At 29.2% G+C, this 20,690-nt stretch overlaps 1 protein-coding gene across 2 annotated transcripts; it reads left to right on the top strand.

Annotated features, from left to right (window-relative positions):
• Positions 1 to 1,675: 1,675 nt before the first annotated feature.
• LOC148277471 (farnesol dehydrogenase-like) lies at positions 1,676 to 18,451 on the top strand. 2 transcript variants are annotated; one of them, XM_088232840.1, is made up of 6 exons: positions 1,676 to 2,047; positions 8,098 to 8,269; positions 11,305 to 11,431; positions 15,677 to 15,812; positions 17,108 to 17,260; positions 17,968 to 18,451. In XM_088232840.1, exons 1-6 carry the CDS (start codon positions 1,916 to 1,918, stop codon positions 18,007 to 18,009), a joined length of 762 nt encoding a protein of 253 aa, XP_088088966.1. In that variant the 5' UTR covers positions 1,676 to 1,915; the 3' UTR covers positions 18,010 to 18,451. The 2 variants fall into 2 exon arrangements, with proteins under 2 accessions (XP_088088966.1, XP_088088967.1); XM_088232841.1 differs by lacking the exons at positions 15,677 to 15,812; positions 17,108 to 17,260; positions 17,968 to 18,451 and adding an exon at positions 11,643 to 11,761.
• The last annotated feature ends 2,239 nt before the right edge of the window (positions 18,452 to 20,690 follow it).

Below are 20,690 nucleotides of genomic sequence, written 5' to 3'. Positions count from 1 at the left end.
TTTGTCAGTGTTATTTTCAAGGCGTGAAAAGTTACGAATAAGTACATGTCAAAACAGTAACAAAATGGAAAAATAACGTCTGCAATTATGTATTAGTTTTATTAAAGCTCTGAAACGTATGTGCTCATTAGCTGATTAAGCCTTTATCGAAAATGCAATAAGCCGTATGGCATACACAAAGTTGTGCTCTCGATCCATAGTTCAGAAATCGGCGTTCACTCAGTCGTAAAAACAAATAATGTTTTCAGCTCTAGTTTATTGGAATGATACAAACACTACGCCTATTAGCTAATCATTAAATCCAGCAAAGTGCTATTTTGACGGAGTGTTTGCAGAACGTTAACATAATTTGAAATATCTATCAGGTACTTTTGATTAATATTGGAAGCACGTGATTACTTTATTATGTTTATTGTTTATATATATCCCATTATTACTATACTATACTGTTTACAATTTGCAAGCGTCTCTTCTTTGTATTTTATTGTAAACTCACTGCATTTTTCGAATGTGCAACCCATTGTTTTTATTGCTAACCTTAATATTTTTATTTCTTTTGAAGTTAATATCTAAACTACCTGTAGCCGATTAACTTAAGGTTCATAATAATTGCTGTTATTGTTGACACATTTTGAAACAAGCATACAATCATGGGTTAGATCCATATATTATCTGTTAAATAGCTCAATTACTGTTAATACGCCTACTGGTTTTGGGCTGTTAATTTGTCAAAAGATGCAATAAACATAAATACCTAAATAGGTGCGAAGGTTTTCACGGTCACTGTTATCAATATGTTTCTTTTATGAGTAATACCGTGTGTGTTGGATTTGTTTCGATGTTTTGGCTACCATTGCAGGAGCCATCATTGTGTGTGAGTGTTTTGTAGAGAAAAAAGTATGTTTTTTATTATGTAAATAAAACACGAGTGATAATTATCTAGTATTCAAAATCTTCTAGTGATTACCGACCGGAAAAAAATGCCACCAATTATTATAATTTAAAACATTTTTTTTTTTGGAAATATTACTTTTGACATCAAAAGTTTTACAAAATCAAATAAATTTTGTGCTGAAAATTCAACTTTTATCATTTTTAATTATACGAAACATACTGTTTTGTTAGACGTCAATTAACTGGTGGCAGACCTCGTCAGACTGCATGTCGGAATATAACTTATTTCCATTAGGAAATAAGTTATTTATTTAAAACAATCGCGTAACTAACGCAATCGGTGTTTTTCTTTGATTGAGAGTTAGTTTGATTATTTTTCGTACATGTAATTATTTAAATAAAATTACCAAGCAAATACGATTTATTCAAAAGTAATACTTCATCATTTTATCTTTTTTTAATGCTAGATGAAGGTATGACAATTATGATAGAAAACGAAATTCGTATGACCGTCATGAAACTACGACGCGTTGACTTGATTTACTCACCTCGAAAAAAAAATGTTTAACTAAATAAAAAAAATCCGTGCCAGTATGTGTAACCACATCGACGCCTGAATGGAAGATAAATAATATTATAAGGTAAATATTTCATTATAATTTATACGAACATAAATTTATATAGGTGATTATTGCCGTCTATACATTTAGATATATATATTTGCCCAATACAATTTCTAGTTAGTGTTATTTTGTACTCGGAGTAATGAGTCGGTAATCAATAGAAGATTTTAAATATTAGATATAATGGAAATAAGTCATTTATTTTAAACATTCGTGTAACTAACGAAATCGGTGTTTTTCTTAGATTGAGAGATAGTTTGATTGTTTTTCGTACATGTAGTTATTTAAACAAAATTACAAAGCTTCTACGATTTTTTCAAAAGTGATAGTTGATCATTGTTAGCAGTTAAAATTTTGTACGATTTCATCTTAATCATTTAGTGAAAAAAATAACAATAATGGAGCGTTGGGTAGGAAAAATAGCAGTTGTAACAGGAGCCAGCTCGGGAATTGGCGCAGCTATTGCTGTCAAGTTGGCGAATGCTGGAATGGTTGTCATTGGTGTTGCAAGACGAGTTGATAAAATTCAGGTATTGTTTATTTATTATAAATATAGTTATTTGGTTAAATTTCATTTTAATTATTTCTAAGGTGTCTAAAAATACAATATTATTACTGTATTAATTTGTACAATATTTATACTATTCATGATTATACAGTACGACGTGATACGTCTTTTTAGTACATTATCAAACAATCCTTAATATTAATATTAGAAAGTTTGATACATAGTCATCCTGACACACTAACGATAGTTTTTGTTTAATGTAAGTCAACTGTATACTCGTGTATATTATAAAAAAATCGTAGAACCGTAATAAAACATAATAGTACTTACACCAATAATTTTGGTAATTTCGGTGTTAAGATTGTGGTTTGAAATACTGTTTTCGGAAACGTTAAACTTTCATAAGTTCTATTAGGTATTCATTTATATGTAAAAAATCTAATACAAAACTTAAACGCAAATAAAAATCCAAATTTTAGTGACCAACCAAAGTTCCAGTTTCGGACTAAAATTGGCCGAAACTTTGGCTCATCCAAAATTTGCGGTCGGGATGTGTCGGAGTACGTTCAACTGTATTTAGGTGCATATTATAGCTCGTTCTCATGAGTTGAAGATCTTTTTTGTTTATGTTTTTTTTTGTAATTTTGCTATAGATTATAAGTTTTTATTCATTTAAAGTACATTTAACAACTGTTACATATAAGTTATATGTAAAGCATAACAATAAACCCAAAATTGCTAAAAATAAACTCATAAAGTTTAACAAATTGACTTTTAACTTATATAAATAAAATTCGGTTTCGGCAAAAAATCTTGTTTCGGTCAGTCACAACTTAATATGCTGGACGCTGAAAAATTCAATATTCTTATATTAATAATAAAACTAAACCAAATATAGAAACTGAATGACACGCACCTGGATCACTTTTTAAAAAATATTTTTGTTCCTTAAATCTAGTAAGCAGTACTTTCCCAAATCAGCAACATTGAAAATAGACCTACTGACTGTTATCTCTGTTTTTATAAACATGTTTTAAAATCAAAGACTTGAAAAAAGTCAACAGGTTAAGCCAAATTGCTACTAAAATGAGTTTTTTTTGTTTCTTGTATTAAAATATTTATGCTGTGTATTTTTTATGTAGGCTGTAACATAGAACTGATTAAATCATTTTGCCTTGCACAGACTTTGCCTAAGTGGGATATTTTATCTTATCATTTTATCCTGTTTTATTTTATGTTTTATTCCTATGTGCTGTAAGAATTTTTGTTCAATAATTCAAAAAATAGTCCAGCAGTAATATATTATTTTTAGATTTCTAAACAGTATTTTTTTATAATTAAATTGCTGAGCGGATGGTAAATTGTCAAGTGTGCACCAGACTCCTTCGAGGGTGTTTTCCACTAACTACTCATGAACAATTAAATCGGGCGGAGATAAGCCCGCCTGGTAGTGGGTTGGCGCGTTCGCCTACCATGCTTGAAGTCCTGGGTACTATTCCCGACAGAGTGCACGTGAAATAATTTTTTTTTAAAGTGATTCTACTGTGCAATATTGTATTGTTCCAGGACTGACACCTAAGGCGTAATACTAATCCACCTTACCTTCCATGTAACAAAAATGAGCGAGATTCTCTACAATTGGAGAATCAAGCAGTGCCCCATAGACCATCCATGTGATGCTAATAAGAGAATTATGATGATGAGGAAGTTTTTTTTAAATGGTATTTCGAAACGTTTTTGAAGTCAGATATCAGATTTTTTTAAATCGTCAGCTGACAAGAGGAAATTAGCTATGTTTTACCAATATACGGCATTGGTGTAATGTATTAGGCACCCTCTGTATACTTGATTTATGACTTTAAGAACTGCGGTTTTTAGAATTTTTGTAATCCTATGAATTTTGTGACATTTTTATGTATTTTTTTACTCGCTACCTCCTCCATCTTCAATTAGGGGCGTGGTTTGTTAAAAATACTTATTTGACATGTTTTGCGGGTCAGTTCTATCTACTATTTTAGATAGTTTAAACAGTGTAGAAGAGCATTTTTTTTTTCGTTTCATTAAAACATTCGTCATTTCATATTACAATGCTTAAAACACGCCACTGAAGCGAAAGTAAGAGATCACAAAACATTATTATTTTTCTTATTACCAGAGCTGAAATATCCTACAAAACTGTGGTTTTGAAATGCGGTGCGGACGATTCTTAGAATCAAACTATTAGAAATACTGGCCAAACTCAGACAGAAAAGTATTACTTCTAGTCGCAAGGACTAAATTCCGACACACATATTACTAAAAAAACAGTCAAAGCACATCTTCGCAGATATCTGCAGAGCTGCAAAGTAAATGCAGTATTCAATTGAAAATAAATGTTAACTTCCCAATGTAACAAATATAAACCCTGATCTCAGCAACGCGACCAAGATACGTAAAGAATATGCGAGCGATAGAAAAAAAAATCGGCTGTATGCGAAGATAGTGTGAACTCTGGTACATATGGACACGGCCTAAACCCCAAATATAACGGAAATATTTTTTAGAAAAATATTTTTTTTTAAATATTTTCAGTAGAAAAAATCGCTTTAAACTCAGGCCTCTTTTTTAAAAATTTAACAACAGGGTGACCGCTTAAACCTAATTTATATGCTAGACCAATAACCACATTTATCGCTCACACGACATTTGAAGAAGTTTAAAGTGCATATATGATTTGTGTGGACGGTGAAATTCTATGGCCGTTTTCAGATCGTTGACAGAGTTAATATGCTGCATCCATTAAATAGAGTCCAAGACCTCGAAAAAGTGCAATATTTTGTTAATTAACACTTATTCATCTCTGAAGACTGTGCGTGCACATCAGAAATTAAAAGACCCATCCTTATCGCAAAAGCGCCATGCCTCGACAAACCAAAATCTTCCAAGATCGGGGCATCTCGAAGAAAACCAAAATTTTGCATAGTGCGTACGCTTGTGTTTCCAATATTATTTTATGGAGCAGAAACGTGGACAGAACATGGATAGTCAGAAGAACAAATATCTCTATACTGGAGAAATTCCACGCAAAAGTTCGCCTATCGGCCATGTGCTGCCAACGTATTCTGCATTTCTTCGAACACAACAAATTATTTATTTATATATAATAGAAATTAATAATCACGGGCAGTGCGCCAGGGCAAAGAAGTAGAGTCAGAGCTGCAGTTCGAAGGATCGACCAGGTGAAAACTTTGCCAAGGGCGACCCTATATAGAGCTGTGGAGAGGGCGCGGAGCCGTGAAGGGTGGAGACTCATTATTAATGGAATTGTTGCGGAAAGTACCCACGATTACGACCCCCAGAACAGAGGAACGAAAAAGAAGAAGATTCAGATACAAAACTCAAGATAAGGAAAATACATTCTACTGTCTACACGTCTTAGTTATTTTCTGCATATGACATTAGAACATACTTTCCTCACAATGAGTTTTGTCTTTGAATACGAATATAAATGTGTGTGTGAATATTTTATTGTCTAAGAAGTTGATGATGTTTTGCATCATTTATTTTAGTATGTTTTTTTATTTATTTATGGGTGTTGTTGATTTTTTGTTATAATTTGTCAAAATTGTAGCTTGCATTGAATTATTGACCTTTAGGTATGATCAAAGGTATAATTAATATTAATTCAAAGGACCACAAGAGATTACATTTTTAATCAAATAATAAATAGGTGAAACTTTTGAATATTCAATTCTTATATATTGTGGTATGTATATTTATATAAACAAATATTATAACGTATGCTACAATACAAAAAACAACTGTTAAGTGTTTTTTTAAATGATAATTTAATAATCGACTTATTTTTTTTTCCACCCGCTTACAACTGTGTTTTAGAATAGCAACACTTTGATTTCTTAGTTTTTTTTACTGGGAAAATTGATTAATTTAAAATTACTAAGTGCAATATTTTATTTCTAACTTTATATATTTTATCAACGTCTCATACTTTTAAAAGCTCTCTAGACGTCTATATGAAATGTATAAATAAATAATTACAAGTATAGAAATGCACTTACAACCACGAACATGGTTTGGTCACGAACCAATTTGATTATAAAAAACGCCATTATCTGGCACTCAAATAAACTGAACTGAATCAACAACAACCAACAAACTATCACGCCGTTTCGCGTAAAGGTAGGCAGAGAAGATAGAACGCCACACCAATATGTCTCAAACAGGACTCGCTTCCTCTCCATTCACTTTGTTTATTCTGACTTTCGACTTGTCCGTCTCCATTTTCAAGTTCAATAAGTAATAACATTTTTTGTGAGCTGATTATTCAAAATGTACTTTTGATATGGTCAGTTAATTATGTTCAAAAGACCTTCATATTACACTTTATTAAATTTATAATGAGTATTTGATAAAATAAAAAAAATATGGTTAGTCAAACAATGGTTATAATAAGCTTAACCTTCAAATGCAATAAAATAAAAATCGTCGATTGGTTATCGTTTTGCATTAAAGACCTTTTAGAAAATTACTTTATACTGTTTAATATCATACTATTATGTAATACGAAGATTTAAATAAATATCATTGTTCATAATAAACTTTTTATGCATGTGTTGGTAACGTTGGTAAGATCTGGGCTGGTATTATGAACGCAATTGAAATGCGTTATAGCGCGTTATGGCTTGTTTTTACTACGTAAATACGCGCTACAAGTAGTTCACCAAATTGTGTTTTTTATGTTTGAATTTTTCCTTTTATTCCTGCTCCAAATATACAAGTTACGTTACATTTCTTCGGGATTAGAAATTCGGGGTAGAAAAACGACTCATGTAATTTTTTCAACTTTACGTGAAAAGGGTTTTTTTTTCAATTTATGCCACAATTTGATAAGTTCAAAAGTTTACCATTTGATACCAAAATTAATTTTTGCATATATTTTTTTTCAAACCTGGAAGGAAAAGACTTGATTTATATATTTTAACATCAAATGTAAAAGAAAGTTATTATTTTATTTATTTATTTCAATATACAAAAATGTACAAAACATAATTGTATTTCCATGAGTTAGCAAACTCATTCTGGGTTGGATACAATTAAAGATTATCTGATAAAAATACATTTAGTTGAACATGATTAAAACAAAAATAGACATATCGGGGAGACCCTTTAAAAAACAAATTGTTATATATTAAATTATTATGAAAATAAAACTTTGTTATCAGTGTTACACAATTTTATTCTTTTACAAGAACACAACTATAGTTTCGGGAGAGCACTCCTTCCATCGACGGGTGATATAAAACTAATATAATAAACACAGAATATTGTTCACAATGTCATCGAATCTAAACAAAAAATAAACAGATTAATCAGTGAAACTTAGAGCAGGGGGGTTTTATTCTTATCTAAGGTGTTGGCATATGAATTGAATGAATTAACATTAACTTACTTGGGTCAAGGGTTATCGAGAAATAATTTAAGGAAACAATTTTTTAGTGTTATTTGATTTCCATTCGTAGACTGGTAAGAAATTGATTTAAGGTGAATAGGCAGAAAAAGTTTATTTAGAATTTTTCTAACATCCGTCGTTGTTCTATGATCCCCACTATTTGAAGTCGCGTTTTATTCAGGCTTATGACAGTGAAAAAAATATTTTTTTAAATGTTATAATTATTATTTTGTGTTCAAATTATTAATTTAATGTTCAAACGTTTTCAATAATGTTGGTAAATATTAGTACGTAACCACTTACCGAGTTTTAATGTCTACATCTAATTCCCAACTTTCTCAGTCTCCAACATACCATTAAATATTATTTAACTAATTTTTAGGGCATGTTCGGACGCGATTGTGTTTGCATCGTCCTCTGTAATACTACATGTAATTTATGTATTTTTCCATAAAAAACCTATGGATACTATTGTGACCATGCAGGGGAAAGTGAATTTTAGTATTTGAATGAAAGTTATGTGTATTTTAGTGAGTGTCCTGGTGAAGAAACGAGTACGTCTTGAAACCGTAGACATAAGTCGGTTAATGTTTACTAACATCAGTTTTTATTTTTTATTTAAGGAACTGTCTTCCCTGGTGACAAATGACAAAGGTTCCATTCACGGTGTCAAATTTGATGTATCCGACGCTGATGGAATACCAGGACTTATTGATCAGATAAAAGCCAACTACGGGGGAATTCATGTAATGGTCAACAACGCCGGAGTACTGAGAAGTGACAAGCGTATTTGCGGTAAAAATTAAAACCATTATGATTTCATTAACATCCCTTATTCATTACATATACGGCCCAGTCAATCATATTTTTATTTAAAACATTATTTTTAAACCCTTACGGATTACTACATTCATTTTACATAAAATAATATATACATTTTTCATTCATACTCTGTTGTTCAAAATAATATTTTTTACATCTTTTGAAAAGTTTGTCTGAGTCTTTTGTTTAGTTTTGTCTGTTTGTTTATTGTATAATTTCAGTCCCTGGTTTATTATTCTTGATTGTCCTTGTCTTGTTTTAGAAAGTTGCACATGGTATTTGTCTGATATTCTCGAATTATGTCCATGTTGACTACATTTTTTTACAAATTTTAGTTCTTCGTCTACAATTACATTAGTGGCTAATTTATGGAAAAATTTTAATGATTCTAGTTGAAAGAGTTCAGTTACATTTAATTGCTTAGTTTGTTTAAAAAGTTTTCTTCTTGCAGTTTAATAGGGAAGGTCATATTCTAACTTTAATATTTTATTTAGTTGTCTTTGTAGTCTGTTTATGTCATTTTGATATCCTGCTCCCCATAGTAGTTGCGTATAACATATTTCAGTTTTTACATAGGCTTCATACTTGAGCAAATGTTTTTTTTATATAACTGAAATTGAACATGTTAAATACTTAGAACTAACAATAGACAGACAATTAACATGGACAATTCATATCAACAATTTAATTAGCAAAGTGGCGACATTATCGATTTTTTTTTTTTTAAATCAAAAATGTTGTAAAAATAACATAAAACTATGCAGCAAAGACAAACTAGGGCAATAAAATAATGGTATACAATATACTCGAACACATGCTCAACATAAAAAACTTCGAGCTAACTCATGCCAATCCATCTTCATTCCACATTGTGTTAATGGAGAAAACATCTACGAACAGCCGGAAGATCTATCCGAAAAATTCCAAGTTGTGTGACGAATGGACTAATTTACATATTCTGTACATCGCATCGGGATATAAAACCAAAAGTTGGCCTTAGAAAATTCGATTAATAGCAAATTTTGACTTCTGGTGACTCGGTTGAGAATATGAGAAATTGATTGCAACAGATATGGGACATCACTTACACCATTGATTATTGTGAAAATTTATATAAGGTCAATTTCAGTTCTACGTTTCTCCAATGAAAACAGATTGAAATATTGCTCAATAAAATTGCTTACAATCAATATTTGTAACAACGCACCAAATAAATTTAGCCTGGGTATTCAGATATAAAATAATTTGAATTTTTATTTTTCTTTCGTGCCAACCGAAATTCAAAAGCGGCGAGTTTATATTTTAAATACTGGATTTTTTAATTGTATACGACGGTAATCAGCATTACAACGAAAAGTTTGTTTTTAGCTTTGACAACTTGGTTCAAGCTTATTTCTTTGTTTTATAGCAAATTCCTATCATTCTTACAAATTATTATTATACATGTAAGACAAATTTTAATAAATAAATATATATTAAAAGACAATAAAAACAGTAAATTATCGATTTGAGACCCACTGAATATTTAATATATCTGTGTTGAGACCCATTCTTAATTAAAAAAATAACGTCTAACTATTTCAAATAATTCCCTAAGTTTGACACATATGTTGTTTGCATATATTGTTTATATCCGCAGGAATCAATTTAGGTCTGAAAAGATTAACCAATAAATATGGTTTTCGAGATCAAAGGATATTTTATGAACACATAATTAACGATAATAATACTACTCAAACTAGCCAATGACAGGTCATAAGCAGTTAGACTTTCATATATCATTTTCTAAAATGTTCTTCATCTCTTCTATAGTTTTTGAATATTAATTCCTCTATGGAGGATAAAATCCACTCTTCGTTTACAACTATTTGGACAAACTCACAACATTGATGATTATACCAACCGGTCTAAGAAGAAGTATAAAAATTGAAAAATTTATTTAGTCGTTGCCTCTTTACTAACTTTAGCCTGGTCGTTATACATTTTTAGTCGGTTTTTAGCGGTTGAAATTATCATATTTTTGATTTTGTTATCTGTATATGGTAACGACGCAGACGTGAAATTTTCGTGTCTTCAGTGTCACTTTTATTGTTTTTAATACACAAAATGTTTCTTTTTCAAAACTAAATACTTCGTCACATTTTTACGATAGTGATTCATTAACATAGGTCTTATATAAAAGTTTGAATAAAAAAACAATTTATCATATGTTAAATGCCGATTTTATCTTTTAATTAATAACATAAATTTTCGCACGCGCAAAATTAAAAAATGATATTTAAATTAGAAAACTTAATTACGTAAACATATAAATACTGTTTATGTAAAATGAATTTAAATAAAATAAAGCTTTGAAAAAAAACGAAGTCTTTGGACTTGGTGGGTAATTAATTATAATATGTTACTTAAAACTATAAAAAAACACGCTTTTTACAGCACCGAAACAGTAAAAAAAAGCAATGACAGAGTTATTTTGCACATCAAATAAATTAATATTTGTCTCTTTTTTTATCCCTGGTATTTGTTTTTTCGGAGTGAATTTTTATTTTCCTTATAAATGATAACATTTTAACTAAGCTCTATGTATATTTCACTCAAATTACAGTATTTGTATAAATAAACATAGATTGTAAGCTGTTTCATGAACTTTATTGATTTATTATCAGTTTCAGGACTCAATTAATTACAAAGAAAATTAGTTTTGTTTCAAATACCGAAATTTTTCAAATGATTTCTTTAGTACTTTAATAAAGAGAATGAAACTTATTTTTTATATATATTGTTATTTTGAAACGGTTAAACAGTTTCATCAATTGAAAATTACAGATCTGACATGATTAAGTTAAATTTTGAATACAATATATTGAAACAGTCAACAAAAAAAATATAATACAAAGAACTTAACATTAATCTTCGAAGTATGGCTGTATTTGTTAAAGGCTGGGTTTGAACATTACTTTTGGATCTGCTTTTAACTTTACTTATTCTAAATATATTTTTCTACTTAGACTCAACAACCGATGAGTATAAAGACCTTCTTAACATTAATCTTCTAAGTACAGCTGTATTTGCTAGAGAAGCAATCAAATCAATGAGAGAGCGAAACTTTGATGGTCATGTCTTTAATATGAACAGGTAAAGATACTTTGTTTAATTTCACTAATTTTGAGTAATTATTTTACATCAATATAATATTTATCTGCTCAGAATTTTTATGTGCACTACTTAAATTACAATATTTTATATTAATTGCACTTCTCTACATATTTATGTTTGTATATTAGCGGGCTTATTGCCTTATGGCAATTTCTTCACCCAACTGACAAAATAAAATGTGTTACAGTAGAACCCCGTTTATCTAAACTCCAGTCATCCGGATTGCCATACACCCAAATCGTTATCAAGACAAGTTTAAGTAGTTTGTTAATATGATTTAAATTCCTTGAAATAATTTGTTATTTCGGCAAATTTGCATTTAACTATATTTATTTCGTTTAAGTTTTAAAACGGTACGAGAAAAAATTAAGGTATTAAACTACAAAAAAACTATCATAAGAGTAAGTTTATATAAATAATTCAATAGTAAACATATAACTGAATATATTTGGTACACAAACTAATTATATTCTTATGCATTACATTACAATATATATGTTTTTTTTATTTTATATTTTACCATGTTATTTATGTTTGTGTATTCTTAACAAATTTATTAAATTCTCATATTTAATGAGCTATGCATTTATTCAAAGGTAATTTTAGTTTTTTTTTTGTTATTGTGTTATAATTCAATATATTATTTTTCTTATTCACTAGTTTAATATAGATTCCCTGGCAATAAATGTGTAAACTAATTTATTCATTAGATTCGTAAATTAAATAAATAAACATTGATATTAGTATTAAATAGGAAAAGGGAATCAAGGGAGAGGAAAAGAAGGGAGGTTTAAGGAAATGAAAGGATATGTTTCCTCAGGCGTTATTTAAACAAAGATACTGTAGAAACATTTATCGAAATGGAAATGTATGTTTTTGTTAAATAAATAGGCATCAGCCTCGATCACTGTTTCACATTTGTTTCCAATTCTTTATGATTTATTGTAACTTGTAACTTTACAAAAGATTTACTGATTACTTTGCCAGAAAAATTACAATTATATAAAAATGGTGGCCAACTTCGCGGGACCCAATAATTATTTATTTATTGACGGCTTAGTTCAGTGCGCTTAACAGAAAAAATATTATAATTAATAATAAAATAAGTTCCTAATAAAAATTGATCAATTTATTTAATAGTGGATAGGAGATGATCCCACAGTCAAGCCGCGTGGACACCATATCAGTTATAGAGAAGAAGGAGGACGGGTAAAACGCACGAAAAATGAGGAAATCATACCATTTTGCAATTTTAAAACGAAGGTTTTTTTTTAAATCGCGCAACAATAATAAAAAAACATATATTGGATAGAAGTAATAATTTTTTAAGGATTTTTTTATTTTTAAATAAACTCATTTCAAATTTAGGCTAAAATTTGGTATCTTGATTCTCATATACATACAGGGGCCGGCACTCGAAGTGTTTAAAAATTTAATTAAAAATTCTGTAATTTTGTCGATTTTGATTTTATTTATTTAAAAACTTCAGAATATAGTATAATTTTTTAATATGTTATTGTTCGATGTAGCCACCTTTAGCGCGGATAAAAGCATCGAGTCTGTCCAAGAAGGCTTCACACGCTGCACGAATGTGGGCTGATGGTATTTTGTTCCAGCCTCGGCGAAAAGCAATCTTTAAGGCGTCGACGGTCTCATATTTTTTAGCCAATACTTTGACCTCCAGAATGGCCGATATTGAAAAGTTCATTTGGTTTAAGTCCGGGGAATACGGAGGCCACTGCTGTGATGAAATGAAGCCGGGAACTTTTTCTTGTAAAAAACGTTGGGTTTCACGGGATTTATGGGATGGTGCCAAATCTTGTTAAAACGTCCAATAGTTTTTCCATTTTTTTTTACATGCCCAAGGTAACAACTCATCGATCAAAATCTTTTTATGGTAGATTGCTGATTTAACTTTACGCCCTGTTCAATGAAAACGAGTGGTAAGCGTCCTGTGGCAAGTTACCGCGTCCCAAACCATCACTGATGCAGGCGCTTGCTTTTGCAGAGCAATTCGCTGGTCTAAATTGTCGTTTAATTTGTACTGTAACCATACGCGGTGAAACAGTAATAAGTCATAAGGACTAGCGCATGAGGTAATATCGTACATGGTAAAAATAATAAAGGTGATTGTTGAAATAAATAAAAATAGGACACAAAATTCCGAACGCTCTCAAAGTGGAACGGAAGATCTGCTCATGCCTGTCAATCGTCCAGCTTCTTCTGTATGAGTTTCCACCACCAGATTCTCACACTATATTTAAAAAAATAGAGGGAACATACCTTTTGCAGTTAATATAAGCCCCGTACATAATAAGCAAGGCAAAAAATATGAAACTCCTTTATTAAAAAAAAAATAATAAAAATATAAAATAACCATACGCGATCGTTTTGTTTGTTTATATATCGCTGAACGTTAAAAAAAAAATTAACAGAAAAGACAAAATTTTCTAGCTCGCCACCAACGTGTAAGTGTTTTAACATCTTTGCTCTTGCTAGGCGAATTGCCTTTTGTGCAGGCGTTATAAATCTTGCTTTTTTGTGTTTTGTAGGACTTTCATTGTATTTTATTTTTTAATATGCGTCTTATGCTCTTATTAGACCCATCAAGATTTTTCGTCAATTGAACTGCGCTTTGTCGTAGATTACGTTGAATTCTGGCTTTCACCTATCGAAACAGTTCTGTCGATGTTGCTGTTTTTGAATGTCCACTTCCATGGCGTTTTTTTATGCCACCAGTATTATTGTAACGTGAAATGATCCGATACACAAACATTTTGTTCACATATAAGTATTGCAGCTCATTAATAATGGCTGGTTGTAATTTTCTAGCCAAATACAGAGTAATAACACTGTTGGGTTTGAATTCTATTTCATAACTTTTTTTAACTGTGACATGAAACAATATGTTTCGGTAGAATTATTACCAATATAACAGACTGGCACGTGTCTGGCACAAAACATGAGTACACTGTCATTAGCCGTTTAGTTGCTACAGCAGCGTGAAGTAATCAAAACTTCGAGCGCCTACCCCTGTAAAAACTAAGTATTGAACTTTTTTTTTTCTAATGATTTTAAGATAATTAATTCAACATTAAAATTCCGGAAGCAAAACTCTTATTTTGAGTTTCTGAAAATAAGTACAACCATTTTAAATCAAGTAATTTTGGGACATTTTTCTTTGTTACTACTTAAAATTATGCCTTCAAAAAAACATTTGTTTTAAAATGACAAAATCGTATGATTTCCTCATGAGGGTGTTTTGAGAATAAAAATGAAGTGGTTAACACTGAAAGAAAAATAACTAATTGACTACACCAGTATTATCAGAATAGTGCATTTGTTAAAAAAACACTAAAATACATAGTAACCCAGTGGTACTTTTCCTCATTTAAATTGTTTTCGTTTCTGCTCCCAAATTTTAAAGCGTATTTTATGATTGAAACAATAAAAATGGTAATTCTTTATACATTATCAATTTTCATTTCACCATTAATTTTAAATGGTAAATTTTAATTTGGAAAATATTCTTTTGTTATACATGTTGTTGGAAGCATAATGATAAAAAGCATTTTTTTAAATGAGCAACATTCCTTAAGATTAAAAATAAAACAAAAACAAATAACTAAATATTTTAGTTGAATGAAATAGTTCAGTACTCTTAAGAACTTGTTTTTCAACTGAGTAATCTTAATTTAGTTTTTCGTTCTATTTTCTGTACTATAATAATATCTTTAAAAAAAAAAAACACAACCAGACATAATCGTATAAAAAACATATCACGAAGTTTAAAATACATTGTACCATACATTCATTATTTTCGGCATTAAAGGTTTTTTTTTTAAAAATATATGTTGTTTTATAAAAAAAATGTTAAAAGGTCTAAAATTAACTATTATACTTTCAACATGTTTCAGTTCGAAAATATTGCAAAAAATACACCGACTTAAGTCATTTCTGAGTTGATTTTTTATTTTGAGTCTTTAAATAACGCATGCAAAAACATAGTCTAACGTGTGTCTTAATAATAACAATGTGCATACATTTCATTTATAAGTTATCCAAATCTTAATTTTGGATATCCAATTTTTTCTTTCTTTATAAATGTTTTTTTTATATTTTTTATAATGTGCGAGCTAAATGATTTTTTTTAACGATATTATTAAAACAATAATACATTTTTTTAACTGTGGGTTTGTATTTCTGAAACCTTTTTTTTTTCAGTCTCTGCGGTCATCAAGTATATGTGAACAATAAAATGAATTTCAGTTTATATTCTGCCACTAAATTTGGAGTAACATCCCTGAGCGAAACATTACGGCTAGAAATGGCGTTTATGGGATGCATGATCAAAGTGACAGTAAGGCAATATCTATCAATTATAACCTCAGAGTAATAACGCGCTGCTTATTTATAGAGATGTTTCATATTTCAATCTATTACATATAACAAAAGCGTTGCAAATGTTTGGATTGGTTTTTGGTTTAACAACAGACGAATAACCGGTGGTTTTGTCACTGTCTTTAGCTTTGCTCATTAACATAGCGGAAATTTCCTTATTATAAAAGTAAATAAAAAAGATCAAAATACAATAAGAATAACACTGCAATAATAAAAATATGACTGAAGATACTTATTTAGCAAATTACAACAGGGATGGAGAATACATTAAATAAGGGATTATGGAAGTCTAGGCATTTACAAGGCTTCTGTCATTGGCTGGTTTAAGTGGCCACTTTACACACTGTGTAACATTCACCATTTTGCCTATGTTTGAACATCCATATTTCTTCAATTATTCCATTTGTTGATTTTAGTGAAGTTATACTTATTTAAAACTGTATTTAAAAAAACCTATTTTAAAAAACAATTGACAATACAAATTAATACCGAATTGGCAATTCTCGACCTGAGTACCTACGGCCGATTGTTTTACTGCAAACTGTATCTAATATTATGATTAATAATAATAGAACGTTTTTGTTCGTATGGGCTCTATGAACAATAGCGTGTTATTTCTCTGAGGTTATTACAATAATACTAGCAGATAGCTAAATTAGACGGCTATTGCCGTTTTAAGTATCCTCAAATAATTCAAAAGCTATTTCATTTTCATGATTTTACAAAATAATTTTTACATTTTAACACCCAATCTGAATGGATTTGCAACACTGAATCAGTGATAATGCCTTTGTTTATATTTCAAAAAGGTTTTTTTTTAATATCTAATTACATTTGATTTCTAAAAACAACGCATATTGCGCCATTCAGATGAAAATTTTATCTTCTCAAGATTACTCATATCATTATTTTAATAATTTTAATGTTTTAACTTTTAAATGAGATTGATTAAAGTACCCCGAAAAAATTCTAAAAATTGGAATGAGCTGTAATATAGTTTTAACGACTATTTACCATTTTTCTCCGAATAACTCAGTTTTGGAGTACCCATGTCTATCGGAGGAAGGTTTTATAAGAAGAAATATGAGAATAATTTCAATATTTAATTAATGGAATAACTGTTATAAAAGTATACTTAGATAATATAAAAAAGAAACAGTGCAACAGTAATAAGTTATACATAAGAAACGTTTGCAAAAAAGTTATAAATACGTAACTAAGTTTTCTGTTTTTGATTTATTTTATTATTTTTAGAGCATTTCACCTGGAATAGTTGATACAGGATTGTTCGATGCTGGTGGTTTCAAAACATTTGAAGGGGGAAAGGTAAAGAGTGTCAGTCATTTAGTTCCGGATGATATTGCAGATTGTTTAATATCTGCTTTGATTCTACCTCCTACAGTTTTGGTAAGTACCGCGTATTGTAATTATTACAAACATAATCCATCTTTTAAATATATCTCAAAAGCAGTTGCAAACCTTTTTAGAAATGTGTATCATTTGCAATAAGAAAGTTAAGCTATACAAAAAATTTGAAACAAATAAATGTATTTTTACGCGCGATAATGAAAAAGATCATTAAATTGTACGGCAAAGTTCCTTGAAAATATGTGATGAAAATAATAAAAATATTTTATTAAAAACAAACTACTTTGCATGACGTCACTTTTTCTTCGTAATGGAGTTTTAACAGATTACTGATTTACGGTTAGTCAACTGACGAATCAGCAGAACTCATCGAGAAGAAGAGGAAAATAACTTAAAACATCTCACCCGAAGTAATTTAAAAAATAAATAAATTTATAAATCATAGCGCTGATAATACGATACATTTAAAATTTACATTTTTCTTTTCTTAGTTTGATAGTCAGTTTATTGACAAATGAAAATTTAAAAAATTGAAAAAAAACTACCGAACCAATTCGTTTTTATATTTATATTTCTAAACTTATTTATTTGTGTACAATTGTGTGGTAAAATTGTTCAAATCCTAATAATAAATGAATCTATTTGAATTTTGAATTTCAGCACATTTTAACAACCTATTAATCATACGACAAAAAATAATCTTTTGATCAACATTTAAAGGTAACTTTTTTCAATTTTTGTTCCAGGTGTCAGAGATGTTTGTGCGCCACGTAAAAGAGAAGGCTTAAAAACTGATTTGATTGTATTCTACAAAATAGTGCGGGAAGTTTTAATGATAAAAAATATTTCAACTTATCACTTAGCCAATAAGATTCGTCGTGACGAACCTGAAAGAGAAATTGAAAACAACATCCGCCAGTATGATATACTCGTATGTAGTGTGTACTTGTAGAAAACACAAATAACTTCAAAGTTCACAAAATATTTCGATTTTTTCATTAAATCGTTAATTTTTTTTTCTTGGTGATTCGACTCGATTTATTCATATTTATTTTGTGCGCATGTTATTCACTTAATTGAAATCGGAGGTCTCAAGTTATGTTTACAATATATAAAAACTAAACAAAGGCTCCAAAACACAATAAAAAACTCATTTACGTTATTCTTTTATAGGTTTCTTGTTAGGAATTTCTTATTATAACTTTTTTGATCCAAATATTTGAGTTGTTTGCATTATTTTAACACATTGATAACAACAATAATAAACATACTGAAAAAAAACATTTAGAAAGTACAACATAGCATAGTCAAATCTCTTTCTTCGATCGTCTTTGTTCAAATTAGATTTTTTTTCTTCAATTAATATAATTTATTTATATTTAACTTAATTTATTTAGAAATAGATGAAGATTTATTATGTCTGACTACAGTACACTTTTATTTCCTTTTTAATGATACATACACAATAAACACACCTAAACACTAACTCTAATACATACACAAACACGCACCCTTACAAATATATTTATTTATTTATTCAGAATTACACTAGTTTTAATATTAGTGAACCAATAAAACCTTTTTAGGCTTTGCCCGTGTCAAGTCATAATAATTAAAAATAAAAATACATAGTAAAATTAATATAATTAAATTATAATAACATGTGATGCAATACAATAATAATCTAGAAAAAAGGGTAAAAAATAATAAAATTTCAAAAAATACAATGCAAAAGAGATAATCAGAAATAATTTTTAAAATATAAATTTTGCAAATTTAAATCCACACATAATTAAATATACAATAATTAAATAACGTACACATTTAAGAATGTACCATAGTTAATTTAATGTTATTATTTACAAACTTTGCTGGTCTGTCTTTGAACATTATTTTTATTTTGTAATTAAATCATTGTTGACTGTTTGTTCCTATAAAATAAAATATTGACTTTTTACCAAATGAAATAAACATGAATTATTGATATTTTTAGCATGATTTTTTTAGTCAAACGATTCAATAAGTGTTTATAAATAATAATGTTTACCATTCAACTTTTCTGTATCTACTGGTTTTGAGATGTACCCATAGCAACATAACATTGATTTGCATGTTAATGGAATTGGTTGAAGAGACGAATACGTCTCGAAGCCAGTAGACAAAAAAGGTCGGTAAGTGGTCATATACACAAAATGATTGGAATGAACATAGTTCATCAAGTGTTTATGCAGGACTCCTTAAATAAAATAAAAACTGCATTGTTGATTATTTTGATACAAGGTATTTATCAAACTTATCGTGATAAAGAAATAAATAAAACTGAACCCAGAAATTTAATTGAAGAAGAATGAACATTACTTGTAAAATATTTGTATTTTTTGTTGCATTATTGGAAAAAATAAACGTCTTTCCGTATGTGTAGTATCTAAATGATGCGATAATTTTTTTTCAAAATTAATATTTTAATTAAAAGTTTTTATTTCTGTAAAACATTTTAATACTTCTCATGTACGTTCTCATATCAATAAAAAACCTGAATGTTTTGATGAATGTAATCAAAATAACCGTAAGTAAATAATACGCTGTTTTGAATATTAAACATTCAGTATGTTTTATGATGCCGATGTTTATTTGAAAAACAAAGCTAGGTTTTATTCAAAAGTATGCTACTGTGCCAATGTGTTTTGTAAGCGCAATAAAGCAAAAAATTCGAATTTTATTCAAGAATACTTTCAACATAAAAAAAAAGAAGACAACCATAGAATGGGCAATTATCATGGTTTTATTTTGTAAGTTCATAAATTAATCTAAAAAATTACAAGCCGATCGGTATTATTGTTATTAAAATCTGTTAATAAATAAGGGAGATATGAAGGATCGAATTCTAGTAATTTGAATGGTGCCAAAAACAAACAATTCGTGACGTCTTTAAGTATGACGTCTTCGGATGTTTTTTGACGTCATCAGATTGTTTTCATCAATGTTTTGACATTTTACATTTTACAGGTACATTTTCAGCGTCCTGTCACTTATCAAACGCTACGAGTTGTGATTTGTAATTTTCATGATAAATTAATAATTTAATGTATCATTATCATAGTAAATTAACATTTTGAAGAGATTGGAGGTTTCCAAGGTTTTATGGTTATAAAATAACAAAAAAAGTTCGAGAAGTAAGATGTGATCCGTTTTCACTTTCATCTGACAGTGCCTGAAACTGGAGTGTGGAGTGGATAAGGGGGGAGCTTAAGATAATATGCAGAGACAACTCTCCTTATATTTCCATCTGTGGCATAACCAACATTAAAATGAATGCATTACTCGTGAACTTATATGACAAAATTTAATACCAACTTGAGAAACAATCGTTTTCGAAAGACCTTATTTTTTAAACGAAAATAATGAATGAAAATATGCATTATAAGGGTTTATATAAACACTAGGAGAATCTTTAAAAATCCTTTTATTT

This window comes from Micrasema longulum, unplaced genomic scaffold (genome assembly GCF_059751315.1).
Source record: "Micrasema longulum isolate JH-2025_06_02 unplaced genomic scaffold, ASM5975131v1 h1tg001028l, whole genome shotgun sequence".
In the NCBI taxonomy this organism is placed as follows: Eukaryota; Metazoa; Arthropoda; class Insecta; order Trichoptera; family Brachycentridae; genus Micrasema; species Micrasema longulum.
Note: the sequence above shows the minus strand (reverse complement) of the source record. Positions and strands in the feature narration are given on the sequence as shown.

What these genes read in the sequence shown, in the direction of transcription:
- LOC148277471 (XM_088232840.1), top strand. Translation starts at nt 1,916, where the DNA reads ATGGAGCGTTGGGTAGGAAAAATAGCAGTTGTAACAGGAGCCAGCTCG. An exon ending in AAGTGACAAGCGTATTTGCG is followed by an intron (nt 8,270 to 11,304) that starts GTAAAAATTAAA and finishes TTTTCTACTTAG; the next exon opens with ACTCAACAACCGATGAGTAT. An exon ending in TTCTACCTCCTACAGTTTTG is followed by an intron (nt 17,261 to 17,967) that starts GTAAGTACCGCG and finishes TTTTTGTTCCAG; the next exon opens with GTGTCAGAGATGTTTGTGCG.